The sequence below is a fragment of the Aquarana catesbeiana genome, linkage group LG03, assembly GCF_042186555.1.
Source record: "Aquarana catesbeiana isolate 2022-GZ linkage group LG03, ASM4218655v1, whole genome shotgun sequence".
Lineage (NCBI taxonomy): Eukaryota > Metazoa > Chordata > Amphibia > Anura > Ranidae > Aquarana > Aquarana catesbeiana.
In genome coordinates, this window is record NC_133326.1 from 166,711,749 (window position 1) to 166,734,667 (window position 22,919).

The following is a 22,919-nucleotide window of genomic DNA, read 5'->3' on the forward strand; positions in this document are numbered from 1 at the left end:
GATCCTGCTGCCCATGGGATCAGAGGGAAGGGCCCTGGTCAGGAGGCCCTGCATGGTTTCTTGCACCGGGGCCCTGAAGGTTCTAGTTACGCCACTGTAGACTCCTTGTGTGTCCGAAATAGAGGTAGAATTAAATGCGAAAACTTGTGTTAGAGCTGGTTCATGCTCCAGTGCAAGAGATGCATCATCAACTGAGGTTGAGTGTTGTGCAGGCTTTCAGCAGAGTGAATGTTTGCCTGCAATTTTGCATTGACTCCCTTTTGCCTGGTCTCCACAACAGCTACACGTGAGAGTATTCCCCTGTGGGGTTACTTACAGAATAAGATGCAGAGTATAGGGTAATTGTAACGTAAGGAGTTTGCAGTAACCCAAGTATAGACCGTCCTGTAACAAATCCCTGTAGCGAAAAGGCAGGAGAAAGTGCCTAAGTACCTTATAAGGACTCTAGGCAGAAGTATGGCGTTGAAGAAAATGACCGGTGGTGTGCTGTAACACCTAGTCCTCCACCTGAGATTGAACTCTAAAGGTTAGATTTTAGCATTTTAGAATCTAAAATTTTATAAAACATTTCAAACACACCCCATTTTTTTTCAGTTACAGTCAGAGACACAGGGTGACCCTGTCTGACTGTCCATGCTGCTGGACTGTAAATTAAAGTGTTACTAAACCCAGGACCCTGCATTCACTATATCTGGTCTCCCACAGTACACAGAACATAGAAATGCAATAATTTTTAGTAAATATAAACTGCTAAATACCTTTTCTTATCAGCAGAATATAGCAGTCTTGTGACTTCTATCAATGTCCAGCCGAGCACTTGTTAGAGCTTGTAGGAGACGTGTTCATTATCCTCGGTCTTATGAGGTTGCAAAACCCCTGACCCTCTTGTTGTCTGGACAGTGCCAATTGGCCCTGTGCTGATCACATCCCCCCCACACACACACACACACACACACACACACACACACACACACAAAAGCATGTGCAGAGCACCCCCAAGACTCTGTGCTATCAGCAAATGGATTGGGGACTGTGGAAGAAGGGGAGGATCAGAAAAGACAGGATCAAACAGCCTTTTTACACAATGCAGAGGATTAAACCCTTGAGTTCCACAATGAGTATAACAAGCATGCTTTACTGCATATACAGACTAATTTTACTGTTGTGGGTTTAATAACACTTCAAGTTCAGGCTTCGGCCATCACCGTGGTCATACCCCCAAAGGGGTCTTCAGGGACTGGGTTCCATAGTGATGGATCACAGCCATCGAACTGTATAGCACTCTGCACCTATCAACACGTTACACCAAGTGCCAAGGTAAGAGCGCCCACGCAGGATACAGTGCCTGAAGCAACATTACAGGCCGTCTCTACGGGGTATGACTCCCAAGATTTTACTGAGGCTGCAATTTGGATACAATACTTCTATTGCTGGCATTGGAAGACTGAGGGTTTGATTGAAGAATCAGAAAATAAAACAATAAGACAAACTAGTTAAGTTAATTTCTTTTCTGTGAAGGGGAAACTAGCACAACACTGAGGACTCAGAGTGGAAAAAGGTTATAGGGAAAGCGCCCAGGGGGTGTGCCATCTAAAGCTTTGCAAGTGTTCAAACACCTGAGGGTAAATGCCTATAACCCATGGTGTAAGAATATTCTGCCTGTGTCCTCCTCTGTACTTTTTTTTTTCTTAGCCAGGCTCTTAGTACCCAAAAGGAACCGTTTATGCTATAGTGCTGTTAGACAATGGCTAGTATGCACCGCATCAATTAGTGTGTCCACAGTAGACAGCATTTGGCATGTAGCCTCAGCTTGCATCTCATAAAAGGAAGGGGGAGGGGAAAACTCCTTTGCAACCTCTGCTATAAATCAAGGTTTTTCCATACTTTCCTCTATAATATCAGCTTTTGGCAGATAGGCCATAAGTTCCATCCCCAAGGGATCCAGAGTCACATAAAAGAAACGGTCATACTAAGACATGCATCTGGAACGTCAAAACAACTATCACCTGTGTTTAGAGTTTCCTGTACAGCATCTGCAGAATGCATGCTATTTGACCCTTTTGTCCTAGCTCCCTTGTGCTTGTGATCTGCCAGTGTTAAGTGGGAGGAACCCTGGTGGGTCAATCACAAATATGATGGATGGGGTTGTCCATGTATAGTTATAGGAACTGCTATTATAACCCAGCTGCTGATCCAAAGGCCAAATTTAAATTGTCAGGCCAAAAAATGTAAGAGAAAAATTAGCAAGGGTTATAACAATAATGGAATCAAAACCAAATCCTCTGCCTGTAGAACTGCACATGTGCTAAGAACTGCTAATCTTGTTAGTAAATGTCAGGAACCAGTTTAAATAAAACCTGTCCTACCCTATTCATAAAACTGGACCTTTAGAGGTTCAGGCTTCACCCATCATTGTGTGGACCCAAAGGGGTCTTCAGGGTCTGGTTACCATAGAAATGGACCATGGTCCCGGACCTGTAAAACACCCTGTGGCTCACTACACACACTGCACTACGTGCCAAGGTGAGTGCCTAATGCAGGATCCAGTGCTTAAAGCAAACGCTGAAACCCCATTTAGTGGGGCCTGTGTATGGTCCCAAGATAAACATTAAGAATAACCGGCACAGAAAAATGCTAGATAGCCCAGTAAGCATTTAAATTTTGATATAAGTTTTTGAATTTTAAAAAAAGTAAGACAATTCTCTATAGGTGAACAGGTCCATCACCTAAGGACACTGTCAAAAACTTGGAATCTCACGGAGTGGGCATGGTGTGGTTTGAGGAAGGCCCAATCTTTTTGGGGTTTTTCTGCCATTGTCCAGTTACCGGAAAGAACCTGTATATAACCCATAGTCTAAGAATACAAGTTCTGTGTCCTGTACTGTACATTACGATAAATCAATGTTGCATGCAGCTCTGAACACTGATATCAAATCTACAATTTACATTTACCTACATTGTACTTCCTGGCATCTAGAAGCACTGGTGATGTGGCCTTACAGATGCATCCTGGAAAGGCTACCCCACTTAGTGGCTTCCTGGGAAATCTCATGTACACACTGCAAGATGTCACAAGATTTCTGCCAAATCATTTTTTTTTTTAAATGGCTAGTGTCCCATGAGCAAGTGGGGTGGAGTTACTCCAAGAAGTAAACAGAGATTGAATCCTCTGCTCTTTCCTAATGTGGCCATTGGAAGGAGAGCTGGAGAGATGAAAAACGAAAATTCTCAGAAAGAAAAGCCTGCAAGGAAGATTGACTATATCTTTGTTATGCTTTTTCAAAACCTTTTTGCAGGTCCGCTTTAAGAAGGCTTTTATTAGGCTGTTCACTGCTTATTTGTCAGCCCATTTTGTTAGTCCATAAGCCTTTCTCCATAGCCATGGTTTTAAAACACTGCACTGATCGTTACTCATTATTTTGAAACAGTTGTACAGGCATACCCCACTTTTAAGTACGCAATGGGGTTTATTTACTAAAGCTGGAAAGTGCAAAATCAGGCTCACTTCTGCATAGAAACCAATGAGTTTCCAGGTTTTATTACCAAAGCTTAATTGAACAAGTTGGGGTTAGAAGCTCATTGGTTTCTATGAAGAAGTGAGCCTGATTTTGCACTTTCCAGCTTTAGTAAATAAACCCCATTGTGTACTTAAAAGTGGGGTATACCTGTATGTAGTTTTAAATAAATGTTTCCATAACATTAGACTGTATATGTACTCTATATCAGCAGGTCTGGTTGTGCAGTTGGCTCCAAACAAGAAGTTATTTGGATGCTTGCCCACTAAAATGAGGTATAACCTCTTATTTTTGGTGGGCTGTTAAATGCTCCTTGGTGTTAAGTCACACTTTTCCAGGCTAAAAAAAAAAACTCTCTAGATGTACATCAAAAGCTTTTGTAAACCGTTTTAGTCATCTTATTTTAAGACCAGTAATGATATCCATATTATCTGAATGATCAATGAGGTTACGTTTTGCTTACTGACATACTGTTTAAGGTTTTCTTGCAAAGTTTTTGGTAACATATTACTGATCACCTTATCAAATTAGTTAATTTATAAAAACTGTGCTTCATGTAACGGTTATACGGAGTCTGAACTTGTCTATACTATTCAATAAATATTTCCAATCATTTTTACTGGACGACAAAAACATAAAAATGCTTACTTTTATGAAGTTTCAAAACTGTATAAGACATTGCAGTGAGAATCCGGTCACCTTCAAGTATGTATACATCCCATATTCTTAGATTTAATGTGAAAGGCGTCTGCAGAAGAGAAATACCATTAGCCAAATATATTTTACAGCCCTAAAGCACCTGCACAAAAATATAAACTTTGAACATCTTGTAATTGCAGTCATAGACTAGAAACAAACAAACAAACAAAGAGAAAATCAGACCAAAGTCAGAAATTAGGAACATCTTAAAAGACCTCAAAGAAGGAAAGATCTTGGAAGAATTAAGCTGGCCATAGATGATTTGTTTTTTTTTTTTGGTTGAGCCAGAGGGATGAAAAAAAAAAAAACAGATTGCTTCATCCACACAATTGAGGTGCAGGGAGAGGGAGACAAGTGCTGTCCACCAAAAAGTCCATCTCTATCTGTTGGGAATGGGGGGGAGAAGGAGTGTGTTGTTACCCTATGGATCGCAGGTTAAAAAGCAGATTACCAGAAGCGGAATCTTGCAATCTTTCTTTTCACCTGTACTGTGTTACATTGGAGATCAGAAGGCTGGCGGGGGGAGGCAGTAATTATTGAGTTAGTAAAAGACAAGGGACTCCATAAAGATTGTTTATGAAAATCTTTATAATACTGTCCTGTCTTCACATGACAAATGTCAATGCTTGCCTTGAATTAATGTACCATGCCGTAGCTCCATTTTATAGAAGTGGTACTATTGGTGCTACCTGAATCTGTTGCACATTTCGGTAAAGCTTTTTTAATCTGGTGCAGGCTTTTTAAAGGGCTATACTCCCAGAAAAGTGATGCAAAAAACATTTTTTAAGTCCTCAGAAAAGTGTTTATTGCTGTAAAACTTTGAGGATAAATTACACCTATAGCTAGGTCAGTGCAGTGATTTGAAGTTTATTTACAAATTGTGAAAATACAGTGGGTAAAATAAGTATTGAACACGACACCATTTGTTTAGGTAAATATATTTCTAAAGGTGCTATCAACATGAAATTGTCACCACATGTCAGTAACAAACCATGCAATCCATGCATACAGCGAAACCCAAACAAATAAGTTCAGAAATTATATATGTGTAATAAAATGGAATGACACAGGGAAAATCTATTGAACACATGAAGAAAGGTAGGTGCAAAAAGACATTGAAAGCCAAGACACCAGCTAAAATCTATCAGTAATTAGGAAGCAATCCTGCCCCTTGTCAGTGCAAATTAATACCAGCTGGTTCAGTCTCAAATGATGGCCTATAAAATGGTGTCACACGAGAAACATCTCATGATGGGTAAAAGCAAAGAGCTCTCGCAAGACCTTTGCAACTTTATTGTTGCAAAACATACTGATGGCATTGGTTACAGAAGGATTTCTAAACTTCTGAATGTTTCAGTGAGCACTGTTGGGGCCATTATCTGGAAGTGGAAAGAACATAATTTCACCATAAATCGGACACAACCAGGTGCTCCTCGTAAGATTTCTGACAGAGGAGTGAAAAGAATTATCAGATGAGTTATCCAAGAGCCAAGGACCACTTGTGGAGAGCTTCAGAAAGACCTAGAATCAGCAGGTACAATTGTTTCAAAGAAAATAATGCAATGCACTCAACCGCCATGGACTGCATGCATGCTCACCACGCAAGACTCCAATGCTGAAGAAAAAGCATGTTGAAGCAAAGTTTGTTGCACAACATTTAGACAAGTCTGTGAAATTCTGGGGGTATAAAGTCTTGTCAGAAGAAACCAAAACTGAACTCTTTGGATGTCATATTATGCACCATGTTTGGATGTCAAATTGCACTGCACATGACCCCAAAAACACCCCAATACCAACAGTGAAGTTTGGAGATGGAACACCATGGCGTGGGGCTGTTTTTCAGCATACAGTACCGGCAAACTTCATATCATTAACGGAAGGATGGATGGAAAAAATCTGCTGCCATATACCAGAATGATGAAGATGAAACGAAGGTGGACATTTCAGCAAGACAATGACCCCAAACACAAAGCTATGGAAACTCTCAATTGGTTTCAAAGAAAGAAAATAAAGCTGCTAGAATGGCCCAGCCAATCACCTCACTTGAATAGAAAATCTATGGCAAGAACTAAAGATCAGAGTTCATAGAAGAGGCCCACGGAACCTTCTAGATTTGAAGACTGTTTGTGTGGAAGAATGGGCCAAAATCACACCTGAGCAATGCATGTGGATAGTTTCTCCATGCAGGAGGTGACTTAAAGTTGTCATTACCAACAAAGGATTTTGTACGAAGTATTAAATACATTTCAGTTAGCGTGTTTAATACTTTTTCCCTGTGTCATTCCATTGTATTACACATAACTTAATTTCTGAACTTATTTGTTTTGGTTTCTTTGTATGTATGGATTGCATGGGTTGTTACCGACACATGGTGCAAATTTCAGGTCAATAGCACCTTTAGAAATATATTTACCTAGAAAAATGGTGACATGTTTAATACTTATTTTACCAGCTGTATGTAAATATTTTAATGTCCATAGCCTTGGCCACAGGTCTGCTCTATAAAGAATAAGAATGGTAAAGGGGGTGGGTAGATCTACTTTAGGAGGACCAAGAAAATAGATACTTCCAGGCTTGTTCAGCACATAAATGCTCCGTTTTAGCATATGGGAAACTGTCAGATTTTAGTTATGATGAGGTGCGGTAAAGAGGCAGTGCAAGGCATATTTCAGAGCATCACCCTGTTTACGTTTATCTTTTGTTTATTTAACTTTAATTTGCAGTGTGTTTGGAGCACATAGAAAAACAAGGGGTTTTTGTGCCCTAGCAGAGAGTGGCATTTATCCAGTGTGGAAATGCCATGTGTGAGTAAACCTTAATAACCATCACTTGTGCCAAGCAGCACAACCAACATTTGGCTAGCTGGGACCTTCATCTAGATTGAAGAATGCTTAAAGCTGGGTACACATGTAGGGTTGTTTTTTTTTTTTTGTTGTTTTCAACTAGCGGTTTAAGGGAAAAAAAAACTGACAGATCCCTGCATCAACACACTAATGTTTGCTGCAAGGATCTTCCCCCTCATCAGAATACACAGATCAGCGCTTGCAGCCATTGGCTAAAAGCACTAATCGAATTCAGTTTTTTTCCAGCATGACCATTCAACAGAAGCCTTCTGTTGAACAGACAGCACTACACCTGTAACAAAAATTTGGTCGGGTTCCTGCTGTACTGGGCTTAACTTATAATCTTCACTACTTGCAGCTGAGATACAGTTACAGTCAAATGGAATGTCCAAACGAAATGGACCTGAATGGATTCTACCCTAGCTTATCAGTTCCCAGCTGTAGCAGAAATCTGAATCTGATAAAGATGCAGACCTCTGTGCTATTTTTGTTCTACTATATGATCATGTATGAACTTCAATTTCCTGAACTTCCAGCATACAGGTGCACTAGATGTTCTTATGCTTTCTACAGCTGTGGAAGTGGCAGTGCAACACTTAGCACCAGCCTTAACATGGTGAGTAAGAGGCAAGGATTATAGGGAAAGGGTAGTGCTACACCGCAGTGCACTAATATTGTACTAGCAAGACCTCCTTTACTACAGCAGCCAACGATAACATGAATTTTTGAGAGTACAGGAATAGAGCCTTACCCCAGCATTAAACCCTACTTTCTTTGGCCAAAATGTAAATCTCTAATCTTAAGCAATTATCACTCTTCTATTTTAGGGTGGCCTAAGCTAAAAGAATGAATATCGCTCAGGTTTAGACATTACACTTTTCTCGAAGATAATAAGCTGTAATAAACTGCATACAGATACATTACAATATAGATAAGCACAACTTAGCTGCTATCAACTGTTTTTATATTCTCACCCGGTCTAGGAAGCACTGGAAAAACCATTTCATAGTATACAGACTGGTGTACAGTTCCTGAGTTTCCTGAAGTATAAACAAAATTACATTCATTATTACAAAATGTAAAATGATATAAGATAGATAGATAGATATCTCAAGTATTACTAAGTTTCCATTACTTGGCAGTGGCTTTAAATAGTATCCAACTGTTTATCGGAAACAGTGGTATAAATTCAGCAAAGAATTGTAATTTTGAGAGGTTTTCACATGCATTTTTTTTTTTTTTTTTTTTTTAGATTTTTACTATATATGCAGATTCCCCCTCTAGTAGCTTTATTGATGTCAGGGAAATTCACTAATCCAAATAAACAATCAGTTTACAGTCTTATTAGACTACTAAATTGTACTGAAAAGGATGAGCAATTAAAACTACTGTTACTTACCCTATTAGGCAAAAATATTCAGCCATACCATGTGTTAAGAGCTGATACAGCTACTTCAATGCACACAACAACCATTATAACATTCATATCTGTATCACATTCGCATGTTAATATTAGGACACCTACTGTCCAGTGATCCAGCGCTGTCCTCACCTGAGCTGGCGGGTCTAGGTACTGGCATGTTTACTTTGGGAGGCTGGCTGTGCCTGCTTGCGGCTTTACAGGTGGCTTCTCACTGAGCATGAGCGAGCCGCACTGCGCTTTGTGGACGGTCTGGGATCTGGGACATTTTCCAGAAGGCTGCGGAGGGAAAGAGGGGGGAGGCTGCGGTAATCCGACCGGAAGTGTAAGTGGGTACCTGTCAAAACCATTTACCCGCTCTGGGGGGGGGGAGATACAGACAAGCGGACTGAACTTCCCCCTTTGGGTGAAGGTCAGCTTTAACTTTATAAAGATAATGTATTCCCTTTAAAGCATGTTTTTTTAATGTAATAACTAATGATAATCATTATATGGTGGACAGTGTTTGTGCAGATGCACAGCTATGTAATCATCTCTTGCTGGAGCCTCCCCAAAAGCCGATACCCAAACACGTGAGGCAGAGAGCAGGGGAGGAGCCATCACCCCACATGTTGAAGACATCCCTTAAGCTGAAGAAAATAGTCACGTTAGGTGGCTTTCAGCTAGACACGGAAAAGTTCAACGGCTTCCTCCCAGCATACTAGGGGCATACACAATGGGAGTGGAAACACAGCAGTCAGGGGATCAGATGTGATCATGTTGCCACAGGCAAGAGGGAAGCCCATTCCTACGTTCCTACATACACCAGGACAACAGAGAATTAACACATCCACCCTCTAACAGGAAGTCTGATCACATCAGCAAAAATAATTTGGGATTTGGAAGAAGTAAGGAGCAATAGAAGGTACTTTTTTTGAGAAAGGAATACATACTTTGTCAGAATTTAGTGTCACTTTACACCTCAACTCCCCAGCCCTCTCTTCATAGCAGAGAAAAACTTCAGTTTTAGAGTTTTCAGAAAAGAGCAAGTAAAATGTACGCAGCAAGTTATGATACGTGAGTGAAAACATGTAACAAATATAAAGTGGGTGCTACGCCAACTAGCTGCAAAGTCTCTACTTACAAAGTGCTGTTTAAGTTTCGGCATATATTTTTTTACAATTTTGTCATGATGTTCCTGGAATCTGAGAAGCTTTGGAAAGCCAGGGATGAAAAACCCTAAAAAAAAAAATAAATGAATTAAATATTTCAAAGGCACAACTAATAAAAGAACCAAAGTTCCTCAGGGCTTATGTTAACAGTGATTCAAAGTGCTTTACATATGCATCACCATAGGACCACCAACAACTGGGACAGGCTTTCTAGAATCCTGATTGCTAGTTTCAACCAAAAGCAGCTGATCAGCAGGCTCTGGGGCCAAACACAGACACTTGTTTGTCAGCCAATCTGACTAGAAATGGCCAAAGCCAGTGTCTGTCATTTTAAGAATACCCTTGGAAGGTACTAAGACAGGAAACAGCACAGGGTGGTGATCTATGGAACTATACATTTAAGAAAAATGCTGGCCAGTACTGTGTACCGGTAAAAGTGAAACTGCAAGGATAGATGTATGGGAACTGACATTGCTTACTTATTCTTAAAGTTGTAGACTGTGAGGCTATGATCAGAATCCTGGTTTTACCCAACTAGTGGTCGCTAACCCAGATGTATGCAGGATTGTAGATTAGGTGAAACTTTTTTGAGGGCACTTTTCTATGGATGATTTAGGAATGCCCGAAGGTTAGGCCTCTGTGGTCTCAGGTGATGGAAATTATAGCCAACAGCGTTGGCTTCCCAAACACATAAAACTCTTTTATGTTTGCTAGGTGTCTTTGATCATGAGGAAATGAGTAACGCTACAAAATTGTTTATTAGTCATCTCTTTTTTTATGTGCACAAGCTCATGGCCAGGAGATGGATATATGCAGACACTCTTACACTTGCTATGTGGAAACTGGTTAATGCGGACCTTCCTCTTTATAGAATGACATACGAGGCCCTGCATGCCCCAAAAAATTTACTAAAATATGGTTCCGTTGGTAGGACTCCCCAGCTAGAGGAGGCTCCGGTAGGTTGGGTGATTTAAGGTGGGGTGGAATGTAGGGAGAGTGCTGGGAAGGTTAGAGGATCCCCTGAACACGATGCACAGGACTTCTACCACACTCCAATGGTTTACGGGTTTGACAAGTTTTATTTGCTGCTGTATTTTTTTGTTTTTATTTATCAAAAAAAATGAAAATCTTTTGCTGGACAATGGCCTGTATACGGCTCACTTGTATGATTTACTGGTTCTATATGCTTTGTCATACATTCTGGGAATCACTATGCTTGTATTTTTTATGTATTCCTGTGTTATATGCTACATGTGGCTCTGTCCTGTAATTACTTGCAATTGTTTTTTGCTGTCTGGAAATAAAAAGTTTTTTTTTTTTTTTTTTTTAAGTGGAAATTTAAGCATTGACAGAATGCTTCCTGCTTGCTCCTTTTGTAGGTATGGCTATTGAAAACATTTAAAATAAGTACCTATTCTGTCTTAAATCCAGTAGTTCACTCTCATTGTTTTGCGCAGCCTCATTCTCAGCACTTAGCCAAACTTCATAGCAATGAGGCAGTCACTAGAGGGCGGTCTGCTGATAGAATGAGGGAGGAAACCACAGGAATAAGACAACCTGTGTTGAGGAAGGACTGATTAGGAAAAGAGAACGAGGAAAGCAGGGGAGCTAACAGGACAAACTATGCTGCTGGGGAGGCACAAAAGCAAAAAGTTAAACCTATAAAGAGTGCCTTATTTTCCTGATTTCATTATCCCTTCGCAGCACTGTGAATCCTGGCACCCTGCAGCTCCTGCACCTTCCCCTCTTGCTGAGCCAAGACATGCAGTCAAGGTTGGCGCTACGCACAGAATTGACTGCACTCAGAATTGCAGAAAGTGACAGTTTTTGAAACTTATGAGAGGGAAGAATTTTCAATGACAAAATGACTGCTCTGAGCTCCAGCAAAATGGCAGGCTCCAAAAAAAACAAATAGAAGCAATGCTGGAAACAATTTACACCCCCTACTTTTGCTGGCATAATTATTAATGTAGAATGTACAGTATGCCCATTGCTAGAGAACATTAATTTGTATCAAGTTGTTATGAGTAAAGTTGCACTTTAAGATTCTGGTGGCATGCTTGTTGTTCAAGGTTAGTGACTCATTAGGAAGTAAAGCCAGGCTCAGGATCACGATAGCATGCATCTTTAAAATAAAGTCAGGATTGGCAGTCCTCTTATATTATCCTCACAGGTTCCCTCGATAACATCACCACAACAGAAGAGTTACGTTCACCAATGCAATGAAAACCTGAACTGTATTCAGGAAACAGAGCTTTTAACTGATCCACATTTACACTAGCAAAGACATGATGAGAATGAGTTCTCATTCACCACTGGTGATAGAAATAGGCAAACATTTCAGCTGGAAAATGCCTATGACGGTATATAAAAAAAATTTTAAAAATTTAAAAAAAGCATTTGGAGCAAAACATGAGAGTGGATCTTTGGCTGTCATGGGTATGAAATAAAAATACGGAAAACTGACAGTTTTCATAACCGCTTCCCGACCGCCTCACGCAGATCTACTGCGGCAGAAGGGCACTTACAGGCAGATTAACGTACCTGTACGTTGCCCTTTAAGAGGCGTCTCACGCCGTTGCGCGCCCGCCGGGAGCTCCATGATCGCGGGTCCCGCGGACTCAATGCCCTCAGGCATACCTGCGATCATCTCACGGTGAGGAAGAACGGGGAGATGGTAATGTAAACAAGTATCTCCCCGTTCTGCCTAATGACACTGACACTGATCACGCTCCCTGTAATCGGAAGCGGTGATCAGTGATGTGTCACACACAGCCCCTCCCTCCCACAGTTAGAATCACTCCCTAGGACACACTTAACCCCTACAGCGCCACCTAGTGGTTAACCGCTATACTGCTAGTGACATTTTTACAGTAATCAATGCAATTTTATAGCATTGATTGCTGTATTAATGCCAATGGTCCCAAAAATGTGTCAAAATTGTCCGATGTGTCCACCATAGTGTCGCAGTCACGATAAAAAAAAAAAAAAAAAAACGCTGATCGCCGCCATTACTAGTAAAAAAAAAAGTTATCAAAAATGCCATCAAACTATCTCCTATTTTGTAGACGCTATAACTTTTGCGCAAACCAATCAATAAACGCTTATTGCAATTTTTTTACCAAAAAGATGTAGAATACGTATCGGCCTAAACTGAGGGAAAAAAAATTTTCTTTATATGTTTTTTGGGGATATTTATTATAGCTAAAAGTAAAAAATAATGTGTTTTTTTCAAAATTGTCACTATTTTTTTTGTTTATAGCGCAAAAAATAATAAAACCGCAGAGGTGATCAAATACCACCAAAATAAAGCTCTGTGGGAAAAAAAGGACGTCAATTTTTTTTGGAAGCCATGTCGCACGACCGCGCAATTGTCAGTTAAAGAGATGCAGTGCCGAATCGCAAAAAGTGCTCTGGTTAGGAAGGGGGTAAATTCTTCCGGGGCTTAAGTGGTTAACTGTCATTGTAAACCAGGGGTGTCCAACCTTTTAACCTTCCTGGGCCACATTGGAAGAAGGAATGGTCTTGAACCACACATAAAATAGACTAAAAATAAGGATAGCTGATGAGCAGAAAAAGTCAGGCAGATAACGCCTTAATGATCACTAATATAGATAATTTACCCATCTGAGTAATAACACTTCATTTTTTTTTGTAACTTGTATTATAAAAGTAAAAGAGCTTTGACACGGTTTTTGATAAACAAATGTATCAATATCTGGTTCAATGAATGTAGTAACAATTCTCAATGAATTCTCCGGGTGCTCATATTTTTGGTTCTAATTTTGGCGTTTGTGTGCTTCATCCTTGAAAATGGTTGCTCATTAATATAAGTCTTGACAAAAACTGATGACATGATTGTGAAGAGTGGGAAATTTCTCTTTGGGAAGATAAAACATGTAAAAGTCCAGTAAAGAGACACTGTAAAAAAAATTTTTGGCCACATATGTTCGCTAAGTTTAAACTTAGTAAGTTTGCGATTTTGTGTTGGGCCACTTTCACTCATCCTCCGTTTTGGACCGCAGGCTGGACACCCCTGTTGTAAACCATAAAAAAGCTGCCAATTACACCGCTGGCTTTAACATTATAAATAGAAATTCGTAACCCTAAAAACAGATTTGTTTAGCAGTGTAACACAAACAAGGAATAAAAGTCCATTTACCGTGCATTGCATGTCTAGAGTCCGAGAAAAGCCGCACAAGAGCCCAAAACGCATCTTCTTCATTCATATACATAAGGAGCAGAGCGGTTATCTGGCTCATCCCCTGACAGTAGCCAACCTCCTGCACAACGACATCAATCATCATAATAATAGATACATGAAGAATGAGAGAATTGACAGCATATATCACCTTACAGGAATGTGATGTTACCCAACTACTGCTCATAAGGACCAAAAACACTAAACCTTGATGTCTCTAGAGGGAATTCAGAATATCTAAGTACAGTATATAATCCTTTATCATTTTCTTGCTTTTGGTCAAAATAACTGCTTGCCTACAGTGGCATTTTTTTTCCTTCACATACATGTTAAAATCTACATTTTTTACAAGAAAATTACTCAGAACCCCAAACATGATATATTTTCTGAAAGCAGAGTCCCTGTAGAATAAAATGGTGGCTGTTGCAATTTTTTATGTAGCATGATTTTTGGCATCTTTTAATCAAATGTAAATTTTCAGGAAAAGATACATACACATAAATAGGTATATAGAGAACAGAAAAGAAAAATATGGAAAGCTTCATGAATTTGTGAGTCATCCTTGCGCAACTGTAGAATATGTCCTGCTGAAGCAAGGTGAGCTAAACCCACTTTAACCCCTTCCCGCCGACCGTACGCAGATGTGCGTACTCGGCTTTCGGGGTTTATACCGGGATGATGCCCGCAGCTGCAGGCATCATCCCGGTACCGTTGTTTCGAGCTGGCGATCGGCTATCCGTATATAACAACTGATGCGGCTAAAAGCTTTTCGGCGATCTAAATACTTTGAAGTGCAGAGGAGGGGTCTTTTAGACCCCCGATCCCTCCATAAAGAGTACCTGTCACCACCTATTACTGTCACAAGGGATGTTTACATTCCTTGTGACAGCAAGTAAAAAAAAAAAATCATTGTTTTTTTTAAACACAATTTATAAGTATAAAAATAAATAAAATATATAAAAATAAAAAAAAATTTCTTTTAAAGCGCCCTCGTCCCCGCGAGCTCGCGCAGCAAAAAAAAACGCATACGGAAGTCGCGCCCGCATATGTAAACGGTGTTCAAATCACACATGTGAGGTATCGCTGTGATGGTTCGAGCGAGAGCAATAATTCTAGCCCTAGACCTCCTCTGTAACTCTAACCTGGTAACCGTAAAAAAAAAAAATTTAAAGCGTTGCCTATGGAAATTCATAGCTACTATAGTTTGTCGCCATTCCACGAGTGCGTGCAATTATAAAGCGTGACATATTTGGTATCTATTTACTCGGCGTAACATCTTTCACAAAAAAATTGGGGTAACTTTACGGTTTGGATTTTTAAAAAATTCATGAAAGTGTCCCTTTTCCAAAAATTTGCGTTTAAAACACCGCTGCACAAATACCGTGTGATATAAAATATTGCAACAATCTCCATTTTATTTTCTAGATTCTCTGCTAAAAAAATATATATAATGTTTTGGGGTTCTAAGTAATTTTCTAGCAATAAATATGGATTTTAACTTGTAAACTCCAAATTTCAAAAATAGGCTTAGTCATGAAAGGGTTAAACCAGCAACATCTAAACACAGGAAAAAACAATATGGTATACATAAGAGCTGTTTATACTTCCCAGATAATTTCTCCTGCGTTTAGAAAACTAAACACAGGAGCGCAAGTGTGAATACAGCCTTTAGATTAGTAGGTCACAAACTAGGCAATTCAAACCAAGCATGTGATGAAGCAATATACAAGTAAACCATGAAAACAGCAAAACAAAATGAAGAGGTGTCCAAAAACAGGCAGCCTGAAGTGATATTAAAAGGCAAGTTTGTTTTTTTGTTTTCTTTAAAATAACAAACATGTCATACTTACCTGCCTTGTGCAATGGTTTTGCACAGAGCAGCCCAGATTCTCATCTTCTTGGTTTCCCCCACTGGCACTCCTGGCCCCTCCCTCCTGCAAAGTGCCCCCACAGCAAACAGCTTGCTCTCCCCCACCCCTTCTCTCCTCATTGGCTCACGGATTGTGATTGACAGCAATGGGAGTCAGTGGTTCCTGCTGCTGTCTCAGCTAATGAGGAAGGAGAGTGCCCGGGCCAGGCTCAACTAACAAAAAAAGATTAAGGTCTGCATATAACCTCAGCTGCCTAAATCTCTGGAACCATGTTTTAGACAGGCTAACTGTAAAGAAACACTATTACATTCCTTTTGTGAGACTTTAAAATGTATAAAAATCAACAAAAAGGCAGCACAGAGTTAGAAGATGAAGAATTAAAATAGGTACGGTCATAATACATGTATTTGTTCTATGGCGATTCAAGAACAGGGACTAGTCTGTGAAAGCTTCCTAGCAATTAAAAAGCTTTCATTATAATGGGACAACAATGTAGAGTGGCATTGCCTTAAATAAACAATTACCCATGTACAATTGCAATCTACAACAGAATATAGATCACCTAATTCTATGCATTTCAATGCATCCAAGGGCTTCTAACAAAGCTTTGCATTGCTATACAATTTCAGCAACATTGTCTAGGTCTACATTCAAGATGTATTGCCCTTACAGGAAAAGTTAGTAATTTCCTGCCATTGAAACTTCTAATATCACGATTGCCTCTGCCATTCATAAGAACTCAAGATTATATATGGCCTCCAGGTTCAAGCTTTGTCATGCATAAGTATGTTGAGTCTACAGGACAGAAGTGAAGGGAAATCTCCTAAATTAAAAAATCATGACAGCAGTTTTCACCCTCTCATACTCTATCCAAAAAAATAAAAAAAAATAAAGTAGGACTTGAGGCTGCATTCACACCTGAGCGGATTTTTTTCAGGCAGAAATTGCACGTTTTTGCCACGGTTTTGTACAGGTCAAAGGGTTACCAATATAAAAAGCAGAAAAACGCCTGTAATCTGCCTAAAAAGAAGCTCATGTACTTTTTTGAGCTTCAGGGGTTTTGCTTCAGGTGACAAAACGCTCAGATGTGAACAGGTGCCATTGAAATGAATGGGATTTTGCTTGTTGGCCGTTTTTCGGGCATTTTTATGGCGTTTTACGAGCATTTTACAAGCTAAGAATGCTTCGGTGTGAATGCAGCCTTAAACATTCTTTAGGCTCGGTTCACATATGTCCTGGCACTGTTTTTTTGCGTTTTTTTACTGGTGCGGTTTCATTTATTGATTCAGTTGCAAATTTTTACAGTGTACGACACTTGAATTCGCACCTTATCAGGACTAAAAAAAACGTACAGGACCCTTTTTAAAAACAGACTGCGGCCGGCCCGGACCTATGTGAACCGCCTCCATAGAAAAGCAATTTGGTTCACGTCATGCAAATCGGATGCGGTTCAAACCACATCCAATTTGCATATATGTGAACCAAGATTAAAGTAAACTGTTTCTTATAATTTGTTGCAATTCTTTTTTTTTTTTAACCTGCCAATAACAGCGCTTCCTTGCAGGCCGACAACGCTAAGCCCACTGCTTCACAATTATTAGCAACATTGTCAGCCACCCGTGCAAACTCCTTCAGTTGGCTATTTGACTTCCTATCAGCTAGACCTGATAGACAGCACCAATGGCCAAGGATTGTACAGAGCAGGCTGAGAACGTTAATGCTTATTGCAAGGCAGCAGCTTAGTGTTCTCAGCCAGGAACAGAAAGTGCTGTTAATAGAAGGATTGCCAAGAAAAGAAACTTTGCAAAAGATACACAAAAACGGTTTGCTTAAGAAAACTGTATACAGTAAGACATGATGTCAAACAAACTGCAAAATGGATTTTAGGTTCACATACACTTTAACAGAATTTAATGGTATTTAAAGTGGACGTAGCATCAGATATAATTTTTCATAGTAAGTGCATTGGAGCTAGTCTTTAGCCCTTAGAACTTTTGGTGATCGTTTCTGAAATGTTTACTTTAAAGACTGACTGGCTTTTCTTTTAAATGAAACTCTTATTAGCACTGTTCTGAGATGCCTTACTAAAAGAATGAACAGCTATTGAGCTATGATTAGGTAAGGAAGTCCCTCTCTCTTGCCTCCTTCTTACATATTTGCCTCAAAAAAAGACATTTAGAAAGAAAAACTAACATTTTATTTTGCTTATTAGATGCCAGCCTAGGCCAGAATGACCTTGCAGGGTCCGATGCATGCGCATGCACACCGCAGGTCTCTTGTGCGAGATCTTCCACAATGCTTCTTGGGATGTGTGACATTCCAAGAGCAGTTTGAGAGATGTTGCACATGTGCACGCACTTCAGTCTATGCTAGAGAACTGGCATGTCCGAACATGTGCATGATCTCCAATAAAGATGGCAAAACTGAAGGACAATGCTGGACTCCATGGTCTAGTAAGTTTTTTTTTTCTTTTTTTTTTTTAATGTTGAGTGAGACAGGTACAAATGTAAGGGATTTTTCCTGGGGGAGTTAGGCAGGGTTAAGTTTCTTGTTAACTCTGTCACACTGGGTTTTGCTTTGCTCAGCTCGGATTTAAAAATATTGGAGCATGCAAGGAAAATAAAAATGTGTCTTTGGCTCGTCAAATGAGTTAACAATTAATTAGATAGCAATGATTAAAATCACATTTCCTGTTTTAGAAAAAACGTTATTTTGTGTTTATTCAAACGTGACAATCCTGTAACAAGACTATCCTCCTAAAACAATAGTTTTTACCTGCTCCACAAGCCCTAAATTACTACATACTACATTTTGGGACATTGTGAACTCACACAGACACTGTAGACATGCAGCCTTTTACGCACTGCCAAAATTACAGAGTTAACAAGCCTGGTTTTGACACTATGCAGAAATTTTGCCAAGAGATTTCTTGCATACACTTAAATACCATCTGGTTGCACAGAGATCTAGCATGTGTAGTGTTCCCTGAGCAGCATGAATTCTCTGTGCATTGTGACCAACATGATAATTACACACAGATGTTCCTGTACAAGATATGGCAAGACTACTGATACTCTCTCAGAAGAAGGGACCTGCAAGGCCTTGGAAAGCCAGGTAGAGTAATCTATATATAGTGGCTTCATGTTGGGCGATTAGAAAAATTATCAGAACCTTCCACCCCCAACCACCTGTTCGCATTATTCAATATGCGAACAGATTTTCTAGCAAGCACCTTCTGTGGTTTAGTTATAATTTAATGGACGTGAACAGAGCTATCCATCACTGTGCACAATTAGTATTACTGAAATTGTACATTATTCAAATTTTAAAAAGAAAAAAAAAAGAAAAAAAAAAAAAGAAAAAAGAAAAAGCAAACTGGATTATAAATCATGGTTCATTTCAGGAGGAGGTCTATGGTCCCTTCATTACAGGACAACTAAAGCTGGTTATACACTACTTGCATTAGAGGCATATTTAGTCCTTACAGATCCAAAGCTATCTGATTATTCACAGTAAGCAGGCCAACTTTCACCAGTGTCAATGTTTTAAGCGTATTATCTCTCGCCTCTCGCCCCTTTATAAAACCCACCCGGTTTAGATGTATATGTGCCGGTATTATTGGGGTAAGTCTGTTAGCGATAATCTTTGAATACAATCTAATATCAATATTAGTCAAGGATATTGGCCTATAATTACCACAGAAAGAGGGATCCTTTTCCGGTTTAGGTATGAGTGAGATATATGCCTGTAGGCTATGCGGGACAAACGGTTGAGAGGTAGATACAGAGTTAAACGTTCTTTTAATAATAGGGATTAAGACGTCTTTAAATGTTTTATAAAACCGTGGGGTAAAACCATCCGGGCCTGGGCTTTTCCCTATCACTAATGAATCTATTACTTTTTGTATTTCTATCTCTGAAAATTCTTGTTCTAACTGTTCTATATCTGTTGTTGCTAGTGATGGTAATGCTGTGTCTTTGATATATTGTTGTATATTTTCTTGATATCTTACCGGATCTGTATTTGCTAATTGGTTTGGTAAATTATATAGATTATTATAAAAAGTATGGAATGCTTTCAAGATACCTTTTGGATCATATATCATTTCATCATTATCTGCTTTGATTTTAACAATGGATGAGGCGTTAATTCGCTGACGTAAAGCTCTTGCCAGTAATTTACCCGGTTTATTGCCATGTTGGTAAAATAACGTACGATTTTTATCCCTAATTTGTAATGTCTGCTCATTAAGTAGATTTTGCACTTCCGTTTTCTTTTCTGTTAATTCTAATAATATTTCTCCAAGAGGATTTTGCATATGCTGAGTTTCCAGTTTAGATATCTCCTTCAGGAGGTGGGTCGTTCTATTCCTTTTTGCCTTTTTTAGTCTAGCCCCATGCTTTATGAATAGGCCCCGAACTACGCATTTCAACGCTTCCCATTGGATCAAAAGGGAGGTAGTATCGCTTATATGATCTTTAGAAAAGTTTATTATTGCCCTCTTTATTTCTGAAACGCATACCTCATCAAATAGCAAATTATCATTCAATTTCCAGGTACCTCTTGAGCTCCTCTCCCTGGAAATATCTAATACTAGAAATATCGGTGCATGATCTGACCATATGGCACTGCCAATTTCAGAGGAGGAAGTCACAGCTACTCCCAGCTGATTCATCAGAAAGAAATCGATTCTGTGATAAGTACCATGAACCTTGGAGTGGAACGTATAGTCCCTTTCCAGGGGATGGAGCGCCCTCCATATATCGACCAGATGATGCTTAGCCATTACTTCCCTAAATTTGACTTTATCCTTAGCCTTCTGCATTATTAATGTTGCTGAAGTATCCCTATCATTATCCAATATAAAATTAAAGTCTCCCCCAATTATTGTAATCCCTTCCGCTTTTTCCATAAGATCTGTGATCAATTGTGCTCCTACTTTAGACTGTCCCTGGTTAGGTAAATATACATTAATAAATGTATATTTCTTACCAAATATTAGGAGCCTAAGAAATATTGCCCTACCGTCTCTATTTCTCCATTCTTCCAAAACCTGATGTGGTAATGACTTATGTATCGCTATAGAGGCTCCTCTCGATTTTGAATATGCGAAGGAGTCATGATACCAAGCGTTATAATATCCCTTTTGCAACTTGGGTATATGGTCCGCCCGAAAATGGGTCTCTTGAAAAAAAAATCACCTTACTTTTTGTCTGTGGAAAGAGTACAGAACCTGCGCCCTCTTTGCCGCTGAATTGAAACCTCTAACATTATAAGAGCATATTTTAATTGAGTCCATACGGAAAAGGAGAGAGAAAAAAAAAAAAAAAAGCCACAAATCTGTTACCACTCACCCCAATCAACCCAGCCACACAACCTATCTAAAGACAAGAAAAAACTTTTTTTTTTTTCTTTTTTCAATTTTCAAAACTTTGTGACAAAAAGTGAGGTCTGCAAAATACTCACTATACCTCTCAGCAAATAGCTTTGGGTGTCTACTTTCCAAAATGGGGTCATTTGGGGGGGTTTTGTGCCACCTGGGCTTTCCATGGCCTCCGAAACTGTGATAGGCAGTGAAGAGTGAAATCAAAAATTCACGCCCTTAGAAAGCCTGAAGGCGGTGCTTGGTTTTCGGGGTCCCGTACGCGGCTAGGCTCCCAAAAAGTCTCACACATGTGGTATCCCCATACTCAGGAGAAGCAGCAGAATGTATTTTGGGGTGTAATTTCACATATTCCCATGGCATGTTTGAGCAATATATCATTTAGTGACAACTTTGTGCAAAAAAAAAAAAAAAATTTGTCTCTTTCCCGCAACTTGTGTCGCAATATAAAATATTCCATGGACTCGACATGCCTCTCAGCAAATAGCTTGGGGTGTCTACTTTCCAAAATGGGGTCATTTGGGGGGGGTTTTGAACTGTCCTGGCATTTTATGCACAACATTTAGAAGCTTATGTCACACATCACCAACTCTTCTAACCACTTGAAGACAAAGCCCTTTCTGACACTCATTGTTTACATGAAAAAGTTCAAGCAAAGCAAATGCCCTACAGATTAAAATGGTGGGTGTTTCATTTTTTTTTTTCACACAGTATTTGCGCAGCAATTTTTCAAACGCATTTTTTGGGGAAAAAACACACTTTTTTAAATTTTAATGCACTAAAACACACTATATTGCCCAAATGTTTGATGAAATAAAAAAGATGATCTTAGGCCGAGTACATGGATACCAAACATGACATGCTTTAAAATTGCGCACAAACGTGCAGTGGCAACAAAATTAATGCATTTTTAAAAGCCTTTAAAAGCCTTTACAGGTTACCACTTTAGATTTACAGAGGAGGTCTACTGCAAAAATTACTGCCCTCGATCTGACCTTCGCGGCGATACCTCACATGCATGGTGCAATTGCTGTTTACGTTTGACGACAGACCGCCGTTTGCGTTCGCCTTAGCGCGAGAGCAGGGGGCGACAGGGGGGCTTTTTTTTTTTTCTTTATTATTTTTTTGCTTTTTTATCTTATTTTTAAACTGTTCCTTTCATTTTTTTTTTTTTTAATCATTTTTATTGTTATCTCGGGGAATGCAAATATCCCCTATGATAGCAATAGGTAGTGACAGGTACTCTTTTTTGAAAAAATTGGGGTCTATTAGACCCTAGATCTCTCCTCTGCCCTCAAAGCATCTGATGACACCAAGATCGGTGTGATAAAATGCTTCCCCAATTTCCCAATGGCGCTATTTACATCCGGCGAAATCTAAGTCATAAAATGATCGTAGCTTCCGGTTTCTTAGGCCATAGAGATGTTTGGAGCCACTCTGGTCTCTGATCAGCTCTATGTTCAGCTGGCTGAATCACCGGCTGCATTCTCAGGTTCCCTGTTGAGACAGGAGAGCCAGAGAAAAACACGGAAGACGGTGTGGGGGGGGGCATTCCCTCCCACGGCTTGTAAAAGCAGTCTAGAGGCTAATTAGCCACTAGGATTGCTTTTACATGAAAGCCGACCGCTGGCTGAAAAGAATGATACCAAGATGATACCTAAACCTGCAGGCATCATTCTGGTATAACCATTCAAAGTCGTGAATGGCGTACCTGAAGACAAAAAAATGGTTAACAATGGTTAACAATAAAGCACAGTAAACAGTAAAGTATAAATAATTACATACCTGAAAAACAAACATGATAAAACATAATAACAATAACAACAACAATAACAA

At 39.5% G+C, this 22,919-nt stretch overlaps 1 protein-coding gene across 5 annotated transcripts in view; it reads right to left on the reverse strand.

The window, feature by feature from the left end:
* USP6NL (USP6 N-terminal like) overlaps window positions 1-22,919 on the reverse strand; it is a 278,511-nt gene that overhangs the window by 54,272 nt on the left and 201,320 nt on the right. For all 5 annotated transcript variants that reach the window (XM_073619484.1, XM_073619483.1, XM_073619480.1 and 2 more), the window contains 4 exons: window positions 13,791-13,911; window positions 9,601-9,695; window positions 8,032-8,097; window positions 4,164-4,263 (listed from right to left, as the gene is read on the reverse strand). In XM_073619484.1, coding sequence (XP_073475585.1) covers window positions 4,164-4,263; window positions 8,032-8,097; window positions 9,601-9,695; window positions 13,791-13,911 — 382 coding nt within the window. The remainder of the gene's footprint in view (window positions 1-4,163; window positions 4,264-8,031; window positions 8,098-9,600; window positions 9,696-13,790; window positions 13,912-22,919) is intronic.